General features: G+C 43.0%; 1 protein-coding gene across 1 annotated transcript in view; it reads right to left on the reverse strand.

Moving 5' to 3' along the window:
- The window catches only part of LOC308141652 (neurobeachin-like), a gene marked incomplete at both ends in the record, with an annotated part of 240698 nt that overhangs the window by 10535 nt on the left and 210611 nt on the right, over window positions 1-19552 (reverse strand). Inside the window, 4 exon segments of the mRNA XM_080511859.1 lie at window positions 6488-6802; window positions 9809-9961; window positions 14395-14514; window positions 15567-15707. Of these exon segments, the coding sequence (XP_080367985.1) occupies window positions 6488-6802; window positions 9809-9961; window positions 14395-14514; window positions 15567-15707 (729 nt within the window).

Below are 19552 nucleotides of genomic sequence, written 5' to 3' on the forward strand. Positions count from 1 at the left end.
GCATCAAAGTGATGGGTCAATGCGTTACTTGACAATGCAAGCAAATCCTAACTCAGCCGTGCCTCTGAGGAGAGAGGAGGAGGAGGAGGAGGAGGAGGAGGAGGAGGGGAGGAGGTGGGTGGCGGGGGTAAAGGGAAAGGGGTGCACTCCCAATCCGCCTGGGTGCTCCCCCTTCCCCCCTCGGCCTGCAGAGTCATCCAAGTGTTAAGTATGGAAGGAGACAAGCCTTTTCCTATTAACATGCTTCAGTTAACCATTCCATTTCCAGGAGCAGGGGCCCCCGGCTGCACAAACGTTAACCTGGGAGTGACATCCGCGAGGACTGCAGCAGGCCGGCGCGCTCTTAGATGTTATTGTGCTTGAAACAAAGGGGAGAAGCATGTGTACACACACACACACACACGACACACACACCACACACACACACACACACAGCACACACACACACACACACACGACACACACACTCACACACACACACACACACGACACACACACACACACACACACACAACACTACACACAGACACACACACACACACACACACAACAGACACGTACCTATGAGAGTGAGGCTCACAAAGCAGGTCATGGTGATGTGATTAGGTACCTCGGTGACAGATGATTTATGGGTTTAAACTATGTGGCTGGATGCTTGGGAAAACCTAAAAAACGGCAACTAAAGTTCCCACAATGAAAAAAAAAAAAAAAAAAGAGAAAAGAACTTACAAGATATGATTGTTACTGTTATTAGAAAAGAACTTCTTTGCACCGGCTGCAGCGAGAGAGGAAGAGGAAGAAGAAGAAAAAAAAAATGGAGGAAAGAGCTGTTGAGCTTGACTGAAAAGTGGGGCACTCCACTGTGGGAGTGATTGATGTGACTGGAGCCACTTCCACCATCAGAGGGGAGCTTGTAGACGTCCGTCAAATGCCACTGCGCCACAATGGAACATACATCGCTCAGCCCCCTCGCCCCGCCCCTCCTCACTGCCTGGGCGACTGGCCCTCATCTTCCTGCGCCTGTACACACCGCTCACTATCAAAAGCAGCCATTGGGTAGCACATGCCACAGCGGGAGAAGTGGCACGGGACGTTTGGAGGTGATAGTGAATTAGGACAGGCCACCTGCAAGGCCAACCATCGCCCCCAACGACCCCTGCCCCCCCCCTCCACCCACGATCACTTCCTATCTTCAACAGCACCGAAAAAAGGCGGCCGTCCACACGGCTGAATGCTGTCGCACCGCAGCGAAAAGTTTCATGTGAGTTGTTGAGCAGATTTGGCAACCATTAAGTGTTAGTCACAGTTTCTTTACCCCGCAGTGAGAGTGCTGGGCAAGTGACATTATGGCAATTCAATGATTTTTAATGTGAATGATATTTATCTAAGGTCACAAAGAGAATATTACAGCATACTAACTGATCATAAATGACAGAATGACCTGCAAATTGGATATAAAGAGGGAAATATAGACTCAGTTTGAATTAAAACTGTAAGTGTTCAGTTTTCAGACACAAATATATAATCAAATTGATCTCTACAGAGACGTAGTATCAAAATAGGATTTTATGGATTCAGCTTTTCACAGTTTTCATCCTCAGTATAATATTCTGTGTCATACTGGGCTCAGTTACAACTCGTAAGCAAACCTACTTCCTGAACTAACCATTCACTTGAGGTTAAGGAATGCAAATATACAAATATTTTCACTGTTATTTTTCTTTTTCTTGTCAAGCAAAACAGGCCAGTAACTCACTTTTGCATAAAAACACACTGTCTTCCAAACATTATCTTGAAATAATTATTCAAACACATGGTTCTGGGTCATTTCTGCACAGTCTGCAAGATTTTCTATGAGTACTCCAAGTTCCTTTTCACGATCAATTGTTTTAGATTTTCCAAAGAGAGGAACACGACATTATTCAATGACAATAATACAACATAAAGTGTCCACCTTAGACCCACCGCTCCAGAACGACCTCCCCAATTGACGACAGTCCCTCGCACTCATTCCAACACAATTTTCTACATGGTTACAGCACATATTACACTGTCCTGAAATTTCTCAGCATCTCAGTAAGTACATAGAATTAAACTAAATAACACATATTTCTCACTCCAATAACCTTTTAACCACTGCTGCCGTAGTGTTTGATGAGGTATGGTTTCGGAGCAGTATTCTAGGAGAACATGGTATGTATAGTTCTAATAGATCTGATGAGGTGGAAGATACTAATTTCCAAAGAGATGCCATACCAGGACAATCCCAGTACAAATGTAAGGAAGACCGCTCACGATGCATAGAACTCAGGCCACAATAGGAGGGTGCGTGAGCTTCATGAGGTGATGTTTTAAGGTGATGTGTTGTAAGTTTGGTCCGTGTTGATATGGTCGTTTGAAATGTGGGAGGTTCTTTTTTGTTGATGTTTTGTTCTTTCTATTCTCGTCTGGAATGTATTTTTTGTTGCTCTGAGTTTGGGGGTGGGCGCTCATAAGCTTGTTGCTTCAGCCCACTCCTTTTGAGTAGAATGGGTACTGCTCAAATAAATAAATAAATAAATAGATACATAAATGTTTTCTAGGGGTGACATACATTCTATGCATGAGTTTGAAGTGTAGAAGTTTCTCAACACGATGCTTTGACATTTTATCTAAGTCAAACAACACACTTCGTCACTGGGTGGACCAAGGTGTCTGGTCCACACGTGATGAAGAGCCACAAGTCCACAAGAGGAGTCTTGCAAATTAAAAAGAAAGAGCAGAAACCAAGCTTCTCGACCTTACGTACTCCTACGACGAATAACGTGTGGAACTTGCAAGTGGGAAGCGGGTTACCCCAGGGCACACCGTACGCACGGATCGCAGATCGAAGGTGCACATAGAGGAAAGAAGATGTACTTTAACTTCCGATAACAAAGGCATGCATGTTTGGGGAGGTTAATCGGTTATCATAACAAAATGCTCATCAGAGTGTGTGGGTGTGAATCTGTGGTGGACCAATGACGGCGGAGGGGAAAGAGACAATTAGCCTGAATGTGCGAGGTGTTCGTGCACGTGTGCGTTGGGGGAAGGGAAGTTGATTTGTCAAAGGTTAAACCAAGAACGTGTTCTTCCACTAGGTGATCAAAACATGTCAATATCTCACAGGTGCAAAACAGTAATCTCCCCTGAAGGATGTCAGACACGTATCTCAATCTCAGGCAGAGATGAGGAGCACTTAACAGGCAGTTCATTAGTTTAAAGTCACTTCAGGCCCTGCTTTTTGGCTGATAAGTGACACTTCTTGCCAAAGCCATCTGGATGATTTCCCCTCCCAGCAAAAGCCGCCGTGCTTGAGTGAGCACCAAACATCCGTCATAACGCACCGTGCTCGCCTGTCTGTCCGTCTGACTTTGCTCCCGTTCAATTCTGCCACTGCAAAAGTCTTTGGAGGTGAGTGTCTGCAGCTCTCGCTCTCTCTATATGTGCAGGATGATTCCCAAACAGGTGACAGAGGACGCCCCCGCCCCTCCGCCTCCAGCAGCATCCTCCAGTGCATTCATGCAATACAGCAACACAACAGCTTTGTCACACAGATTGCAGACATGGCCGTGCGGTGACCCACTAAGCAGCGTGGGATCCTGCTGAGTCACGACACATAGCTCAAACATGACGCGGCTGCATTTCGCCCCCGTCGATACGAAAGCAATATTAAAGCACACAATATTTCATCGTCATCGGCTATTGTTGAGGACAACCCAGTTGTCGTGCATCGTGCGATGACTCCACTGACCAATTCTTTAGATACCACTGAAGGATTCTCTCAAAGCTTACCTTCTCTGCAGCACTAACAAAGAATTGCCCCGGGGGTGTTTGCTGAGTGATGTGTGAACGGCTGGACTCAAACACTGCGTCCACAAATGGCGGCTGTCTCAGATGCAAGCATCACCACTATATTTTTCGCAAAAAGAATTAGGTAATCGCAGAAATATGAAATTCAAAGTAAGCGAGGTATTTATTTGCCGGCTGCCGTGTTTGTTGTTGTGTTGATTCAGGGTGGGGGGTGGGTGGGGTGGGGGGGACAGGAGGAGCAGTAGCAGGCTGAGGAATAGAGTCCCACTGATGAATAATTTGTCTGTTTACTTCTGAGTGACACAGTGGGGTCTGAATCAAGGGGTTGCTGTCATGTTTTTCCGTAAGAGAAGCCTGTCAGGAGAAGCATGGCGTCGAAGGACTGCTGTTCCGGCAGCGTGCCCAGCGGAGCTGTCACCGCGCCCTCAAACCACAGGCCTCGGCAGCGTGTCAGAAGGTGTCATCATTTTCATCTGACAACGCGGGCGGAAATTATCTCTCATGACCTCTAATTTCTTGACATTTCAAACGCCTTAATTGTTGTGACTAATGCCAGATCTGCAGTTTCACCTGTCAGGCCCCTGAATGAATCAATACCCTCGAGTCAATTGTTACATTTCAGCAGAAAGGCATTCGCCGGGCACTTTTTCACGCTCCACCTCACTTACTCATCCAGGCAGTGTGTCTGTGTGGCAAACAGCAAGCAGAATAACACAACACATCCACATCAGTCTGGAATTATCCAAAGCCTGTACCTCCGCATTTACAGTTTTCTGCTGCAAAAGACTGCAATCATCTACAATAATAATAATAATAATACTACCAATAATGAAGGATCACGTTTCACTTTTAGTGATTTTTTTTCTTATTACACATCAATGTAAACATTGTCAATACATCTCTGAATAAAAATCTGCATGATAAATGGTTTTGAGGAGACAAATGAGACAGTTCTGCTCTGCTTCAGTGAAGCTCTTGTATTGTTATTTGTGGATTTTAACACAGTAAAAATGCATGCTGATTATCGTTTCATTCATCTTCCAAGATCATTTTTTTAATAAAACCTTATTCAATAGCAGCCAAAATCATCTTTGGGATTTCTTTTCAACTAATGTTTAAGGTTCATTATCATTGAAGTCTTATTGTCCAGCTCTGGTTGGCTTTACCTCCACAGTCATGCATGCTTTGGTTAGATGAAGCATGAAAACTCATGTACAGAAACTAAAGTTAATGAGACTTATTTACAATGTTTATACTGTAGAATATTAAGATGTTGGACTACTTAAGGTTTCACTTCATGTTGCAATGAAAACAATCCGTCTGGAATGAGAACCTGAGAGTCTGAAGGCTCGTCTTAATTAGCGCTCATCATATCAACGTTACATCAGCTGCAATTAGCCGAGGCAATTTCTTTCTCCAGCGCAGATACACTCGCATGTCACAGTACCGACGACATCAACTGGGTACAATTAGGGAGTCTGAATAGCAGCGTCCTAATGTGCGGCTAACTAACGCCGCTGTCATCTCCCCGGGGTGGAACAGTCAGCGAAAAAAAAAAGAAGAGAAAACTCCTCAAAATAAACAAGGCTTCATCTCAAACGTTTCTCCAAACCAAGTGAAAAAAAATCAAGACTTCTGCAATGCGGTTTGGTAATTAGAGCGCCCAAATCTTCCGCAGGTGATTTGCATAGTGGTCACTTGATAAATAAAGGCGCCCCTGGAAGTGACAGTATATAAATGACTTGTTTTGCAGACAGCAGATGGTGGATATCACAGGGAGGGACGAGCTCACACTGGAAAGTACCACAATGCACGCCAGCTGCTGCGCTCTCTGCAAACACGCCATTCACAAGTAATGTGGTCCAGCTAATAGTTTTTCAATTAATCTGTTAAGAACAAGGGGGAGTCACCTCCTCATCTATCGACCTCTGCTGATTGATCAAAGGAGCACCGCCAAAGTCATTGATCTGATCAGAGGAGGAGACTTACTGTATAATCAAACACTTACTCATGATGCTAATGGAATGAAGGAAGACGTTTTTAATGTGGCAGCAGGACATCATTTAAAATAAATATATCAAGATCGCATTGATGAAACAGTGGGGTTTGCACAAATGGGACCATATTCCTTCTAATATTAATGTAAACAATCTCACATCCATGGCACATTAAGCAAAAAATACTGCCTTAGTAAACTGTTTTTCTTTTGTATAACTCCTTATTATTTTCCAATAGCAGCTGGAGAAAGTGTGAGATTTAATGGGTTTGATCACCCTTGCACTCATATTAGAGTATTTTCCGGACATTGTACATGTATATTGATAATATAGTTCATTCTAAAATGTTTATATTAATTAACATCTATCTATCTATCTATCTATCTATCTATCTATCTATCTATCTATCTATCTATCTATCTATCTATCTATCTATCTATCTATCTATCTATCTATCTATCTATCTATCTATCTATCTATCTATCTATCTATCCATCTATCTATCTATCTATCTATCCATCTATCTATAAACCTCCCAACTAACCTGATGACTCGGCAGCGTTGCGTGATTCTCTCACACGTTACGTTTGCGTGACACATTAATTGATTGACAGATGCATGATATGAATGTTTCCACACATGCCAGGACAGATCAAGACAAGAGGGTGTGTCCACAGTGAATACAAAGAGGTGGTGTGTGTGTGTGTGTGTGTGTGTGTGTGTGTGTGTGTGTGTGTGTGTGTGCGTGCGTGCGTGCGTGCGTGTGTGTGTGTGTGTGCGCGTGTGTGTGTGTGTGTGTGTGTTACCTCTCTGAGCAGAGGGTCAGTGATACTGTCCAGGTTGACGGAGCCCTCGTAAGTCAGGTAGTGAAAGACGTTGAGGGCGCGCACCGCCTCGGGGCCTCGCTGCTTGTAGCCGAAAATAAGGTCAATCCACTGATGCAGCTGACATGACACAAACTCGCTTTCCAGAGCCTGTCAGAGGAGTACAGGGCAATTAGAGGTGAGAGGCAAAAAAAACACACAAAAAAAAACCCCAACACAGAGCACACAGTAGCACATGGGCAAAAAGGAACAAGACAAAGTGAACTTCCTTGCACACAGGTGACCTTCCACAACGTGACACCAGCAGCAAGTGAGATGAAGCCAACCACAAGTAGTGCTTAACGGGAAAATATTACATTCATCTAAATAATTCAAGCATTTAACCTTTTTTTTTTGTTGTGGCTGTAGACAAGGATTAAAGGAGGAATAGAGCAGCACAAGCCACATTTCAAGGTCTTAATAAATAAATATAATTTATAGCAAAGTGCCCAGATCATATTTCTCTGTCCACTTAAAAATATTGTCTCTGCACGGAGACAAAGAAATTGGTTCAATACTAACAGGATCCAATTTACTGTAAAAAAGCATCTGCAGGAGAAACGTTGATAAATGAGTTGTGAGAGTGAAAAAGGAGACCGGGATTTCGTGTGGGAGTGTTAGTGGGGGATTTAAAATGAGATTTAAGACTGAGAATTATTATAAATATACCTATGGAAGACATGGAGCAGGGCAGGCTGGGGGGGGGGTTGATGTATTGTCCCAGAATAGAGAACAATATAATTCCCATGCATGCTCGGCTAAGGCTCTGCTGGAGAAATTTACACTCCTCCCCTCGCGTCAGGAATAACAGCCATTACCAACAAAGCCTGCTCCAGCACACAGAGGCAGAGTTTGCCACAGGGCATATCACGACAATTGAAAGTGGCACATGCAAAGATGGGAAGTGGGTGGAAGAGGGGAGGGAGGGAGGGAGGAAGAAAAGGAGGGAAGGGAGAAAAAAAAAAGAGAGAGAGAGAGAGAGAGAGAGAGAGAAAGGGTGCAGTCAGAGATTCACTGACAGAATAGAAATAATAGAGGAAGCAAGAGTGTTGAGCGAGCGAGGGAACAGAACAAAAGAGAGACCAAAAAATAAATAAAAAATGGAGGAGAGGACTATGATTTTCTGGGCGTGTGAACACACTGGCCTGTGACTGGAACAATGCAAGCCAGCACCACACATGTATCCTTCAAGAGTGAGAAAATATCTACTGTAATCTCTCTCTTTTTTTCCTTCCCTCCACTCGCTTCTTGTTTTTTTGGGAGATGCAGACATGCCTTAAACAACTCTAAAGCTCCCCCACCTCCGCCTTCACCCCCACCTCCGCCCCTCCAACCCCGTGACTCTGCCACAACGCCAGCCTGATAGAGCGCAAACAGGCAGAGCGGGTACAGCTCGGGTAAAGGTCACCTGCATAAGGCCAGCCTCAGTTCTGTCACTCCAGATGAAAAGGTCAAGAGTGTTCAGCCTCCTTCCTCCTTCTAAGCTGGGGTCCGAAGGCACGGCGCCCCCCCCCCCCCCCCCCCGGCCCGCACGACCGCCTGTGTCCCTTCACCAACCCCACCGAAGGATTTCATCGAAATTAGAAAAGTGCTGGCATATAATATGGATCTCTGCCTGCTGAATTGAATGGAGAATCATGGGGAAATTCCCGTGTTGTATTTTGGCACTATAGAAATAAAATTACTTTGAATTGAATCAATATAAATGTGTCTCATTATTCACGCACACCATCCACCACCTTTTTCGACTAAATCCCGGCAAATATGTGCATATAACCCAGCATCCATTCATCACGCGTCCTTCCTGTGTGACGTTTTAAAATTCTCCATCACTCATCTTCGTTTCATGACGACTGTGAGTCTGATTAAAGGGAAAGCAGAGTTTATCTGAAGGTCAGAAGGGTGTCTCTGCGTTTGCTCCTGAAAACCTGTTGGGAGTTGTGCGCCTCATGCCGATAGGCTGTCTGCATTAAACACACACACACGCACGCACGCACGCACGCACGCACACACACACACACACACACACACACACACACACACACACACAGGAACACTGGCAGAGCGTTGAAGGTCTTCCTCGCTACAGGACCACGCTGCCCTTCCTCTTTCAGCGTGGCTTCCGGGGTCGGCGTGGACGGCGTTTGTATCGAGCGGCATGCTTTATTAGACAATTCATGAATAAGACAAGGGCACGCACGTGCACGGGAAGGTTAGGACAAAAAGTATGGCCATTGATCTGTTGTTTGTTTTTCTATTTGCTGCTAACAGGAGGCAGACAATAAAAGATGCATTAAAATATTTACATCCACGTATTAGTCTTAATAGGAGATCAAAACATTAACAGCCTGAATAGAATAAATTATTAATAATAACAATGGAAGAATACTCCGGTTGGGCTGAAGACATGAATGCAATAAGTCATCTGTAAGGAGCATGCGTTTGTGGGATGAGGAGGAATGCTGTGCAGCAGCAGAGTCAAGAACAACGGCAGAAAAATAACCTTTCAACCCTCCGTCTCTGCTGCTCATCTCACAAATGCACAACCCGTACTAATAGCTGGCTGTTTGAAGCATTGTGAAGACGCAAACACGTCTGATCTTTTCAAATGAAGTCTTGAAATGACTCATCTTCTTAGATTTCTTCTTTTTCTAAAGTGAAATCAGCATTTATTAAGACATTATTAAGTCCTCATTTCTGTGCTGCTGATTATGAATCAAAACCTGATCTTTTCTCTCATTTATCATGCAAATAGATTTATCCTCATCAACCCTAACATATTTATATTTATGTTAATGTAACCATACTGTTATTTGTTCATAAATTTCTGTTGGTGCTTTTCAACATGGAACCAATAACGCAAAAAGTTCAAGCTATTGACAATGCATATTAAAGAGTTAATCAAATCATGATGCAATTTTTTTTTTTTTTTTTAAAGAGGCTTATAATTTCTCGTAGATCTTTTAATTATTCACGGAGGAGGCGACTCTTTGTCCACGCAGACATTGTGGAGATTAATATTTTAAGGTTTTCCTGAGCAATATTGTTAACATGAATAATTCTGGAGAACATAATCACACAGTGAGAGATCGTGAAATGGACACGTGACTCTCGTACCATCCTGTTTATCCTCACGAGGTCCTCGGGCTTCTTGGCCCAGGCCGGCAGCTCCACGTCGCACACCATGGCTCGGTCCTCCCTCATCCCCAGGTGGTAGTCGTTGCTGTTGACGAACATCTCCGGCAGGTAGTAGAACTCGGGGATCAGTTCCTGAGGAGAAAACAAACAGAGAGGCCGCCTTTCACCCGACTGACAAGGCTACAAAAGCCCAAGACCGACCGTATAATAACCCCAACAATTCAGCCGGAGCACCAGAAACAACATGTGCACCGGGGGGGGGGGAGGCTTTGTATCCCGCCGAGATGAGGTGAGAATTCGAGGGGAAAGGTAACACAAACAAAGTAAACAGCGGGCTGCGTGAAGGCGCTGAGAGGTGCTAGTCCAGTTATTCCAGGCAGGAGTGTTCGGGGTGTTAAATGAAACTCGGGGTAGGTGTGATGGGGTCAGGACCTTGCAGTGCAGAGGAAGCCGGCATGGTAACGCAGCCCCTCTCACTGAAGCCCGGCGTGATTCCTTACATGGGAGAAGAGGGCAAACGGTTACTCAAGTTTAGAGAGAAAAGACTATTCCTATAGGATTTCCTCAGAGTCCTTCTGCTGAATGACGATACTCATATTTCTCGTTTTCCAACCCAGCACAGAGAGCACGCTGTGCATATTTGAATTTTTTATTTCATTCAAAGACATGCAAAAAGGTGAAAGTTGTCATGAAATAAAATTTAAATTCTATATGGGTCACTGCATTGATCTATACAACACAAATAATGACCAACTATAAGGGACTTTATGTGGACTTTATGTTTCTTTTTTTCTTTTAATGTAATAGCTTCTATTCATTGATGGGTTTCATTTGTCCCTGTCCCTGTCCCTGTCCCTGTACCTGTACCTGTACCTGACTCCACTCACTACAAAACTTTACTCCATTAACTTGTTTATTCCCCCTGTAGTTTCACGTTACTTCTAACTGCGGCCTGAACTGAGCAGCTGTAGACTCTGAACTGTGAAATAGTTTCTATTCTCCTCTTATTAGTGTTTAACAGAATATTAGCTCTTATTAGTTCTCTGCAGGCCTCCTATAGCTCAGTCCAACACTTTACAATGTCACAGTCACATATAAGCTGGTCAAGGAACAGGCATGATTGTCAATGCTTGAATCAAAATCAACATTTTCACATCAAAGAGTATTTTATTCTTCAGTGAAAAGCATGAATGATGTGCAGTTATCCAAACGTGTCAACATTTTGGAAATGAAAAAAATTTATCGATCATAGCTCTATAGATATTCGGCTGATAGAATTCCTCAGCGTCTTGAGAAAAAGAAATATTCTTCAAAATTCCTCCTCTCTGCTTCAGCATTTGAATGCATCACGATGAGTCAAGAGCAATACAAACCAATCAGAGACCACATGGTATCAATTTATGATTTATAATTATTATTGCTGTTGTACCTATTACTGCTGTTGAATTTCTGTATTGATCAATTCATTTGGAATATGGACCAAAACTAGAACTGAATATACCGGTACTCAAATTGTGAAAATGTGAAGAAAACATGATACTATTTCTAATCTATGTATATAATTCTGAAACAAAACAGCCGAGATACAAGAGCATTTTACAGTATATGTAAACCCCTCTCCAAAGCCCCCCAACAATTTATGAATCAATCATTCAAGCAATATCAATATCAATCTATTAATATTTTCCATACATTTCCTCGTACATTCTAAGTATTCAGTCTAATATTTAAAACTAAATTGCAGATAAACAACAACACTGTTAGTTTTAAACATTTTAAAAACAGTAATGCCGTCGCAGTACTTCTCCCCTACAGATATACTTTATACAAAATAATAATTCATTAATCAGGGTTATTGAAAACTCAAGTGCCTTCCAGAAACGACAGGGTTACTTCCTGATCAATCACGAAACACTTTGCTCGTATTTGAGGCGTCGCAGTGACATAGTCGCCTTCGAACGTCTCAGATCTTTCAGTCTTCCCTCGTTCTCACAGCCCTTTAACTAAGTCGGGATAAGCGAGTCAAGCATCTGCACATGAAGAATGCAGCTCCTCCGCTCCGTCCTCGTTAGAAAACACACAAACACGACCAGTTAAGCGCGGTCGAGAGCCCCGGCCTCACATCTTCGCGTCGGGGTTTTGTTTTATGAACGCAGTGTTTGTCAAATTCAGTGGTACTGTGGAGCTTTACGTCGCCTGCGGGATCCATAACGACAGACTCCCGTAAATCATGAGGATTTGAGGGAGCGAGTTATAGCGTGACACGGTACAGGCCAATAACGGCGTCGGTCTGCTGTTGGTCACATTTCACCCTCTGCACACGACGGGAGGAAAGAGGGGAGCGAGGCAGCCATTCCTCTCTGTCTCCTTGACTCTCTCTCTCTCGCCACACTTTTCCCTCCTCCTCTTTTTTTTTTGTCCGCCAGTAAACTTCCTGCCGTAACTCATCGGCGAGCCGTTAAAACTGCCAGCTCCGTTTTCGAGCCGGCCTCCCATGGCAGCCATTAATTCCGCAACAGCATCGTAATGGGCTAACAAGTCAATCACACGAGCCTCCGTCGCTTTACACTGTGTCACCTTAATGACATGTTCGTCAAAATCTGTCACCAGTGGAGTGCTGCTGGATTCCTTCAGACAATATGGTGGCAGTTTGTGTGTGTGAGTGTGTGTGTGTGTGTGTGTGTGTGTGAGTGTGTGTGCGCCCACTACCTGCCCACTTTAGGCTCTGCCAGCTGAACACATGGCAGTAACTGAGCGCTATGGATGCACATTAACATTGATGATGGGGGTGGTCAAGGAGGTTGTTTCCATGTGACTTGCTCTTTCAGGAGGTCATCCCCATCCCTCCCCGTCTTGTCGTCATTACTGCAGGAGGAGGCCGGGGTTAATGAAGGAGAGACCCTGGTAAAAAAAAAAAACAAGCTCCTTTTTTTTTTTTTTTTTTAAATCAGCGGCCCCCGAAACTGACCTTTAACCCCCGGGAGTATCTGTGGTGACCCGGCACGGCCACATTGATGCTGATTTTAATTTGTAACCGTCTTTGTTAATTTGATTTTTCACATTTATGTTGAGAAACATTGCTTTTCAATATCTATATATGAAAAAAAAACTAGAATTAGATATACATAGCCTCATGCATCACTCCTCCATTGCATAATTGTAACAAGCTATTGTGCAATATTTCCTTTTTTTTTTTTAAATGTATTATGAAGCACTGTTAGCATTCCTGCATTGTCCTGCACAATGTTTCTCCTACGAGATCGGCAGCCATCCCATGAGTGTAAAATCAAATGCATGCAGACATACAAGCAGTGGAAAGTAGCCTGTATTTGTTAACAGGGTGGCGTTTGACTATCCAGCTGTTCTCTCTCTTCCTCTCGCCTCACATAGGTTGTTGGTTGCTCTTCCCCGGATCCCGGCAAGTAAAAGCCCTGTCTGTACATAGGAGACTACATTTTAAATAGCTTTTGTCATTAATGCTTTATTAATTGCCTGGGGCAACGCTACCCCGATGCAGGGTGTGCTAGAAATGCATGACACTTTGAGGTCAGCGCGTTTCCCTGCTGCGTGTTATGCAGTGGGCAAAATGGAGGCGAATCAGCAGGGTTCAGCATTCTCTCTCTCTCTCTCTCTCTCTCTCTCTCTCTCTCTGTCTGTCTCTCTCTCTCTCTCTCTCTCTCTCTCTCTCTCTCTCTCTCTCACTCTCTCTCTCCTTTGTTCAAACTCAAGTCCAGATCGCAAATAGTTTGCTTTTTGCTTTCTTCACCAGATAAAGCAAACGGAGGAACCGCGGCTCTCTGTTCGGATGAGGCATTTATAATTAATGGCGTATATTTTTTGCAGTCCTGTTGAGAAACATGGAGGCAGGGAGCATAAAGCAGAGGCCTGGTGTGGCTCTGCTGCAGATTATACGTGCAGACTGCAGCGCTACCTGGCAAAATGCTTAATGTGGATCTTCCCCTGAAGGAGAGACTGAAATAAATGACCTTAAAATCTAAATAAAGGAGAGATGTCACATCTCACATATTGAGAGGGAAACTCACACCACACACTGTTTGTCTCACATTAAGTAGGAAATGTAAAATGCAAGCCAAGCAGTGAATATATGCTCTTTTTGGAGGAGATCATTTATAATGGCTGACCCACAAGCTATAACTCCCATTTATCAGCAAATTCAACTTTAACAACTCTTCTGGCCTATTTAGCTTTATTCCATTTACTCTATCACTAAAACATACACTGATCTTTGAATACTATATACTATTTTCTACTCTTTTGTCTGATATCCTTGAGATGTGAGCCTTGTCTAATAAGAGAATATTTCTACTTTTTTTGGGGGGGAATCTTGCATACACAGCTGAAACTTCAATGGCGGGCTGCTCAGATCATAGTGAGGGTTTCACTCATGTTCCACTGTCACAACTCGAAGGTCAAATTGTGACTTAGTGGGTCTACTATACAATGCAACTTGTACCAGTCTGCACTTTTAAGTGGATCTCACCAGTTCTATCGGATAAACTGGCAAAAACATTGAACATAATTTAAGAATTGTTGTGTTTTGGCACCTTTACGTCCGAAGTGTCCCTCTGACAGTTCCTCCAGGAGCGGGTGATGGATGAAAACGTGCGGTCGGGGTGGTCGAATCTATTCTCATTGGCACTGAGGAAGAATGTGGTGAAGGGTTCCTGCAAGAACCAAAAACAAAACAAAAACATTAATAGTGTTAAAAGTTCAGCAGCGGTGTTTAAATGTCTCAGCATTATTAGCACGGTAATAATGAAGCAATTTGCACTAAGCGTTGTCTTAATCCTGGAAGATTTACATTCCTGCTGCAGACACACGAGGCTACTTTGGATTTTTTTTTTCTGCATTTTCTTTGTTATTTTCTCAGCAGAAGACGGATGGACCTCCGTGGATACCAGCCCCCTTGATTGTATCCAAGCCTGAGGGAGAATTAATTAGTGTTCTTCCTGAGCTCAGAAAGCCATAATGATAATTGGCTCAAATTTGGTTTTCTCAGACTGCGGATGGCAACCGTCGCCGGTGTGAGCGGATGGATCACTCACCAGAGGAAGAAAGGGATTGTGGGAACAAACCCGCTGAGGCCAATCTAACTGCTGTCAAGAGAGCTCCCTCAGTTCATCAAGCCCCTTCATAATGATGGTGGTGATGATGGGGGGGGGGGGGATATAGTACAAACTCCTAGTAAAGCATTTTTTTAAAATAAAAAAATATAAAAGCGGAAAAGAGCAGAGCAGATTGGAAGTATATGTGCCTCCTCTGTCTCCTCCTCCTCCTCCTCCTCCTCCTCCTCCTCCTCCTCCTCCTCCTCCTCCTCCTCCTCCTCTTCCTCCTCCAGAGTAAATGAGGACAGTGCTCAGTAACCCTGATGGACATGTCTCCAGCGCTCGCTGGGTTGCCTGAAACACATAAACCTGTCACAGCAGCCCCTGTAAATCATTACCCAGCCACTCTTTATTTAGTTCACATATGCCGGTTTACTGGCCTGTGAAATGTGTTTTCTGAGCGCCATTGGTCGAACTCGGGGGCCCAATCAAATTGAGACGTCGAGCCGCTTCCCGTGTGAGAAGCCGACAGAACCTCAAAGTAACGGCATCATCAAGTCTGAGAAGTGACAATCAACTAACGCAGATAAAAAAATAAAAAAAAAGGCTCCATTCTCATTCTCATAACGGCTAATTCAAGGCTCCGGGGCTGAAGGAGTGACTTGACTCACTATTCTGACCAGCCAGTGCATGGTGTTGGCCGCGGTGGAGTAGTGGGAGTTGTAATGACACGGAGGGATCTGGTCATCCTCCCACGTCTCGTAGCGTTCGGCGAAGAACGCGGCACGCTTCGGATTCAACGCTCCGACAGGCTGAAAGGAAACAAGCAAAAAACCCCACACATTTAGTTCTGTCAGTTGAGCAATTTACTTTTAACAGTGAGTGGAAAATAAAGGACGGACTTTGAAGTTAAGAAAGTTGTAAATGTGTCTTGTTGGGCCTTTTTTTTCTGTTGAGTCGTACACTTCGAGTATGCGGACAACTTGGACTTGCTGTTTTTTTTACACTTTGATAAGAAACACCAGGAGATTTGTCGAAAAACACTGGGGAAAAGTTTGTTACTCTCAAGAAAAGATCATATTTTAGTACATAACACACACACACACACACACAGTATCTCTCTATATGTTATATACACATTATGTTCTTCTCTTTTCTTGTTAGTATTATACAGTAAATACTCTGATTAGTACTACTACTGCATTATATGTTGTATAATGTATACTGTATGTATCTGTTTGGTCATTTGCTGCTGTCACACAAACATGTGGGATAAAGGAAGTATGTTCATCCATCCATCCATCCATCAATCCATCCATCCATCCATCCATCCATCCATCCAGCCATCATCTCAGTAATCGCATGTATTTTATGGGTTATGGTTTCAGAAAATCCCCTTTCACATCACATACTCGCTTAAAATTAAGACACAATTGTGGAAGTTGAAAAAAAAAAAAAAACATTCAGTCAAGTGAAAAAAAAAAAAGTGAGCATTGACAGGTTTGATTTTATTAGCAGTAATAATGTAATAATAGGCAGACGAGAATGCTATCAGTGGAAGAAAGAGCTGTTCTGGCTTGAGAAGGAGTTCAGTGAGAGGCAGAAAGTCTGACGACTGAACCGGGGTCGTGTCTTACAGCATGTTAATAATATGGTATTAAAAAAAAAGAAAAAGAAAAAAAAACAGTCGAAGAGATTTATGGACAATTTCATTCATTTTAAAATACAGGATATGCAAAGCTGTCAGACACTGTGGGCACTTACAAGTGAAATGAGCTCCTTTCTCTGCTCTTTCCATTTTAACTGCCTCTCTTTCTCTCTCACACACACACACACACACACACACACACACACACACACACACACACACACACACACACACACACACACACACACACACACACACACACACACACACACACACACACACACACACACACACACACACACACACACACACACACACACACACACACACACACACACACACACACACTGAATCAACTTTGCTATCAGGTCAGTACAAGCTGCACTTTGTATGCGGCGGCTCTAATATTCAGCTTGTTAAAATACTTTTCAGCACCACTTATAACTGCAAGTTGGTTATATATGTGGAAAAAAAAATATTAATACACAAGTGATTAAGAGGTGAGGACGACAGTGGAGATTTAGGAGTTTGGCCAAAGGTCACATCACATAAAATACAGTTATGGGTCAGTTTTAAAATTGAAATGAGAGAAATTTGAAGGCATGATTCACTACTGATGAAAAAGGTCATTGGATGCGTTTAATTTGAAATTTTTAGTTTGTGTTTTGTGCGTCTATATCCTATAGAAGAGTCCACTGTACTATATAATAGATATATTAGAAGTTTAGTTTTTTTTGTCCATCAAAAGCATTTGGAAATTTGCTTTTTTATCAAAACAAATGTTTTCCTTTCTCTCTACTTTTGTCATGATCAAAAAAGCGAGTGATAATAAGCTGTACTAGTTATCTCCCTTGCTTAAAAGGATTCTTCATGGAGTTTGCATATTCTCCCTGTGCACGCTTGTCTTTCCTCTGAGTCATTCAGCTTCCTTTGACAAAGTATATATGTATACTTTATAAAAAGTAATTATGTACTCTCAACCCCTCCATCGCTGGAAATATCTCAGTGTATTACAAAAAATATGGAAATACATCATTTCACGTCTCTCTAAGAGCTTGTTTACGCGAGAAATCCTTAGTTTTAAAATAAATCGTGACATAAAACTTAAAATCAAGCAGACCGATGAACTTTATTTGACTTTTGGGAAACAACTCACATCACATAGCAGCAACCCATAGTTTTTCTTTTTTTTCCCCCTTCATGTTGCTGCTAAGTCATGCAGCAGCTCCACTCCTCCATGTTGATTGAGTTTTCATGTACGTGGAGATACGGCGGCCATGAAAGACTTGCGAGACGTAATCACTCCACAAACCTTTAAATAAATGATCAAAATCCACTGAATTCATTTTGCGAGCGTAAACCAGCACACTGGAAAAGTCACTGTGACGTTAAGGCATGGTTTCTATGCGTCCTTGTGGACACAGTGTTTGAGTGCAATGCCGGGTTTTACTTTACCGTTTACACAAACAACATTTTCAAGTGAAAACACGTATTCTTCTTTGCCTTTTGAGTGTCTTTACATTTACAACGGTGGTCGGAGCTCGGCCTGGACAATAAACCGAAAATTTACGACGTCATTTTGCCCATGTCGGTATATTTGGCATTTAAAAACAGAGTGAAGCGAGCTGCGGGCAGAGCGCCGTGTAGCGACGGGCCGTCCGTCGGGCTGGACGTGAAAAGTCATTTTACACACAAAATACGTAACTTCTTTCAGGAGAATTAGGTTAGACGGGTCTTTTTTCATATCACTGTGGAGAAATCCCGTGTTTTCAGGTGCAATACAGACTAAGTCACTATACAATCCGCTCTCAGTCGTTCTCATTTCAAGTAATCTGTGCTGATCAGCTCTTCAATACATCTTAACTAAAAGTACTTTATTTGTATTTTCTTCATTTATTTTCAGACGGTGTAGTTTTATAGTCCTTTAAAGTAGCAATAAATAGGTGCTGGGGAGTCATACTATCAATATAAATGCTACATCTAGTGGCCAAACATTTGTTTTCTGCAGGGGGCGCAGTGGAGTCGTTATCGTCCACTTATCGTTATCGAGGTGAAATGATCAATATATCGTGATACTCATTTGAGGCCATATCGTCCAGCCTTAGTCGGAGCCACTGAAAAATGCAACTTTTTTGGAAAGTCTGAAATGAAAATGCAAAAACGATGCGACTTGGAACATTCTTGTGTTGGTCCTGATTTGCCGCTCTTCCACTTTAGTGTCCGATTTGATGAGACTGAAGCAGTTTTGCTCTGATTTTCAGGTTAAAATTTTTTATTTCACAGCCACAACTAAATCAACTGCAATGAGAAAGCGCGAGTATAATTGATAAAAAGTAGGTCTAATTCATAGACATAGAGTCTGATGAGGAAACATACAGAGTGGCTGGAGGTGAGGTCAGGGCCAGACGTAAAGCATCACCCTGGGTTTCGTCTGTCAGGCCTCGTTATTCTCCAGGACCCTCAAACTGCCTTGTGTCTGGATTTTAAAGGGGGTCCGGTGGCAGGGGCGAGCCGGACGGCACGCTCAGGGTGGAGGGAGGCCATACCAGTGTCTCCTGCTAAACGTTGGAGGTAATCCATGTGGATTAACCCCGGCTGACCCGGTTTACACTTAACACACCCACCAAGCCAAACATTTCAGTTCGCTTCTCCCATTAGTGTTGTTCGCCCCTTTCGGCTACTGGGCTCAGTCCGGAGGTGGAGTCTAGTAAAGACAAACACTAAGTTTGGATTTTAGAATCTTTAAAGACTAAACGTTTTTACAGAAAAGAAAAAAAACATTGGCGTATTTGTAGAAAAACAAAGGTTCAAGACAAAGATACTGAATGTATGTTCTATATCCATCAGTTTTATATACAGTATGTTTCTGTAAAAGAGGTAATAAAGGAACATTATTTAATGGGTTATAAAATTCACTATCATCTGAGTTGAGTTATAAATGCAACTGAAATGATTTTATATAAATGACCTGAAAGCAATTCAATCAGTGGATAATCAGAGGGAGATCTA

Source organism: Blennius ocellaris (genome assembly GCF_963422515.1).
Source record: "Blennius ocellaris genome assembly, chromosome: 2".
Lineage (NCBI taxonomy): Eukaryota > Metazoa > Chordata > Actinopteri > Blenniiformes > Blenniidae > Blennius > Blennius ocellaris.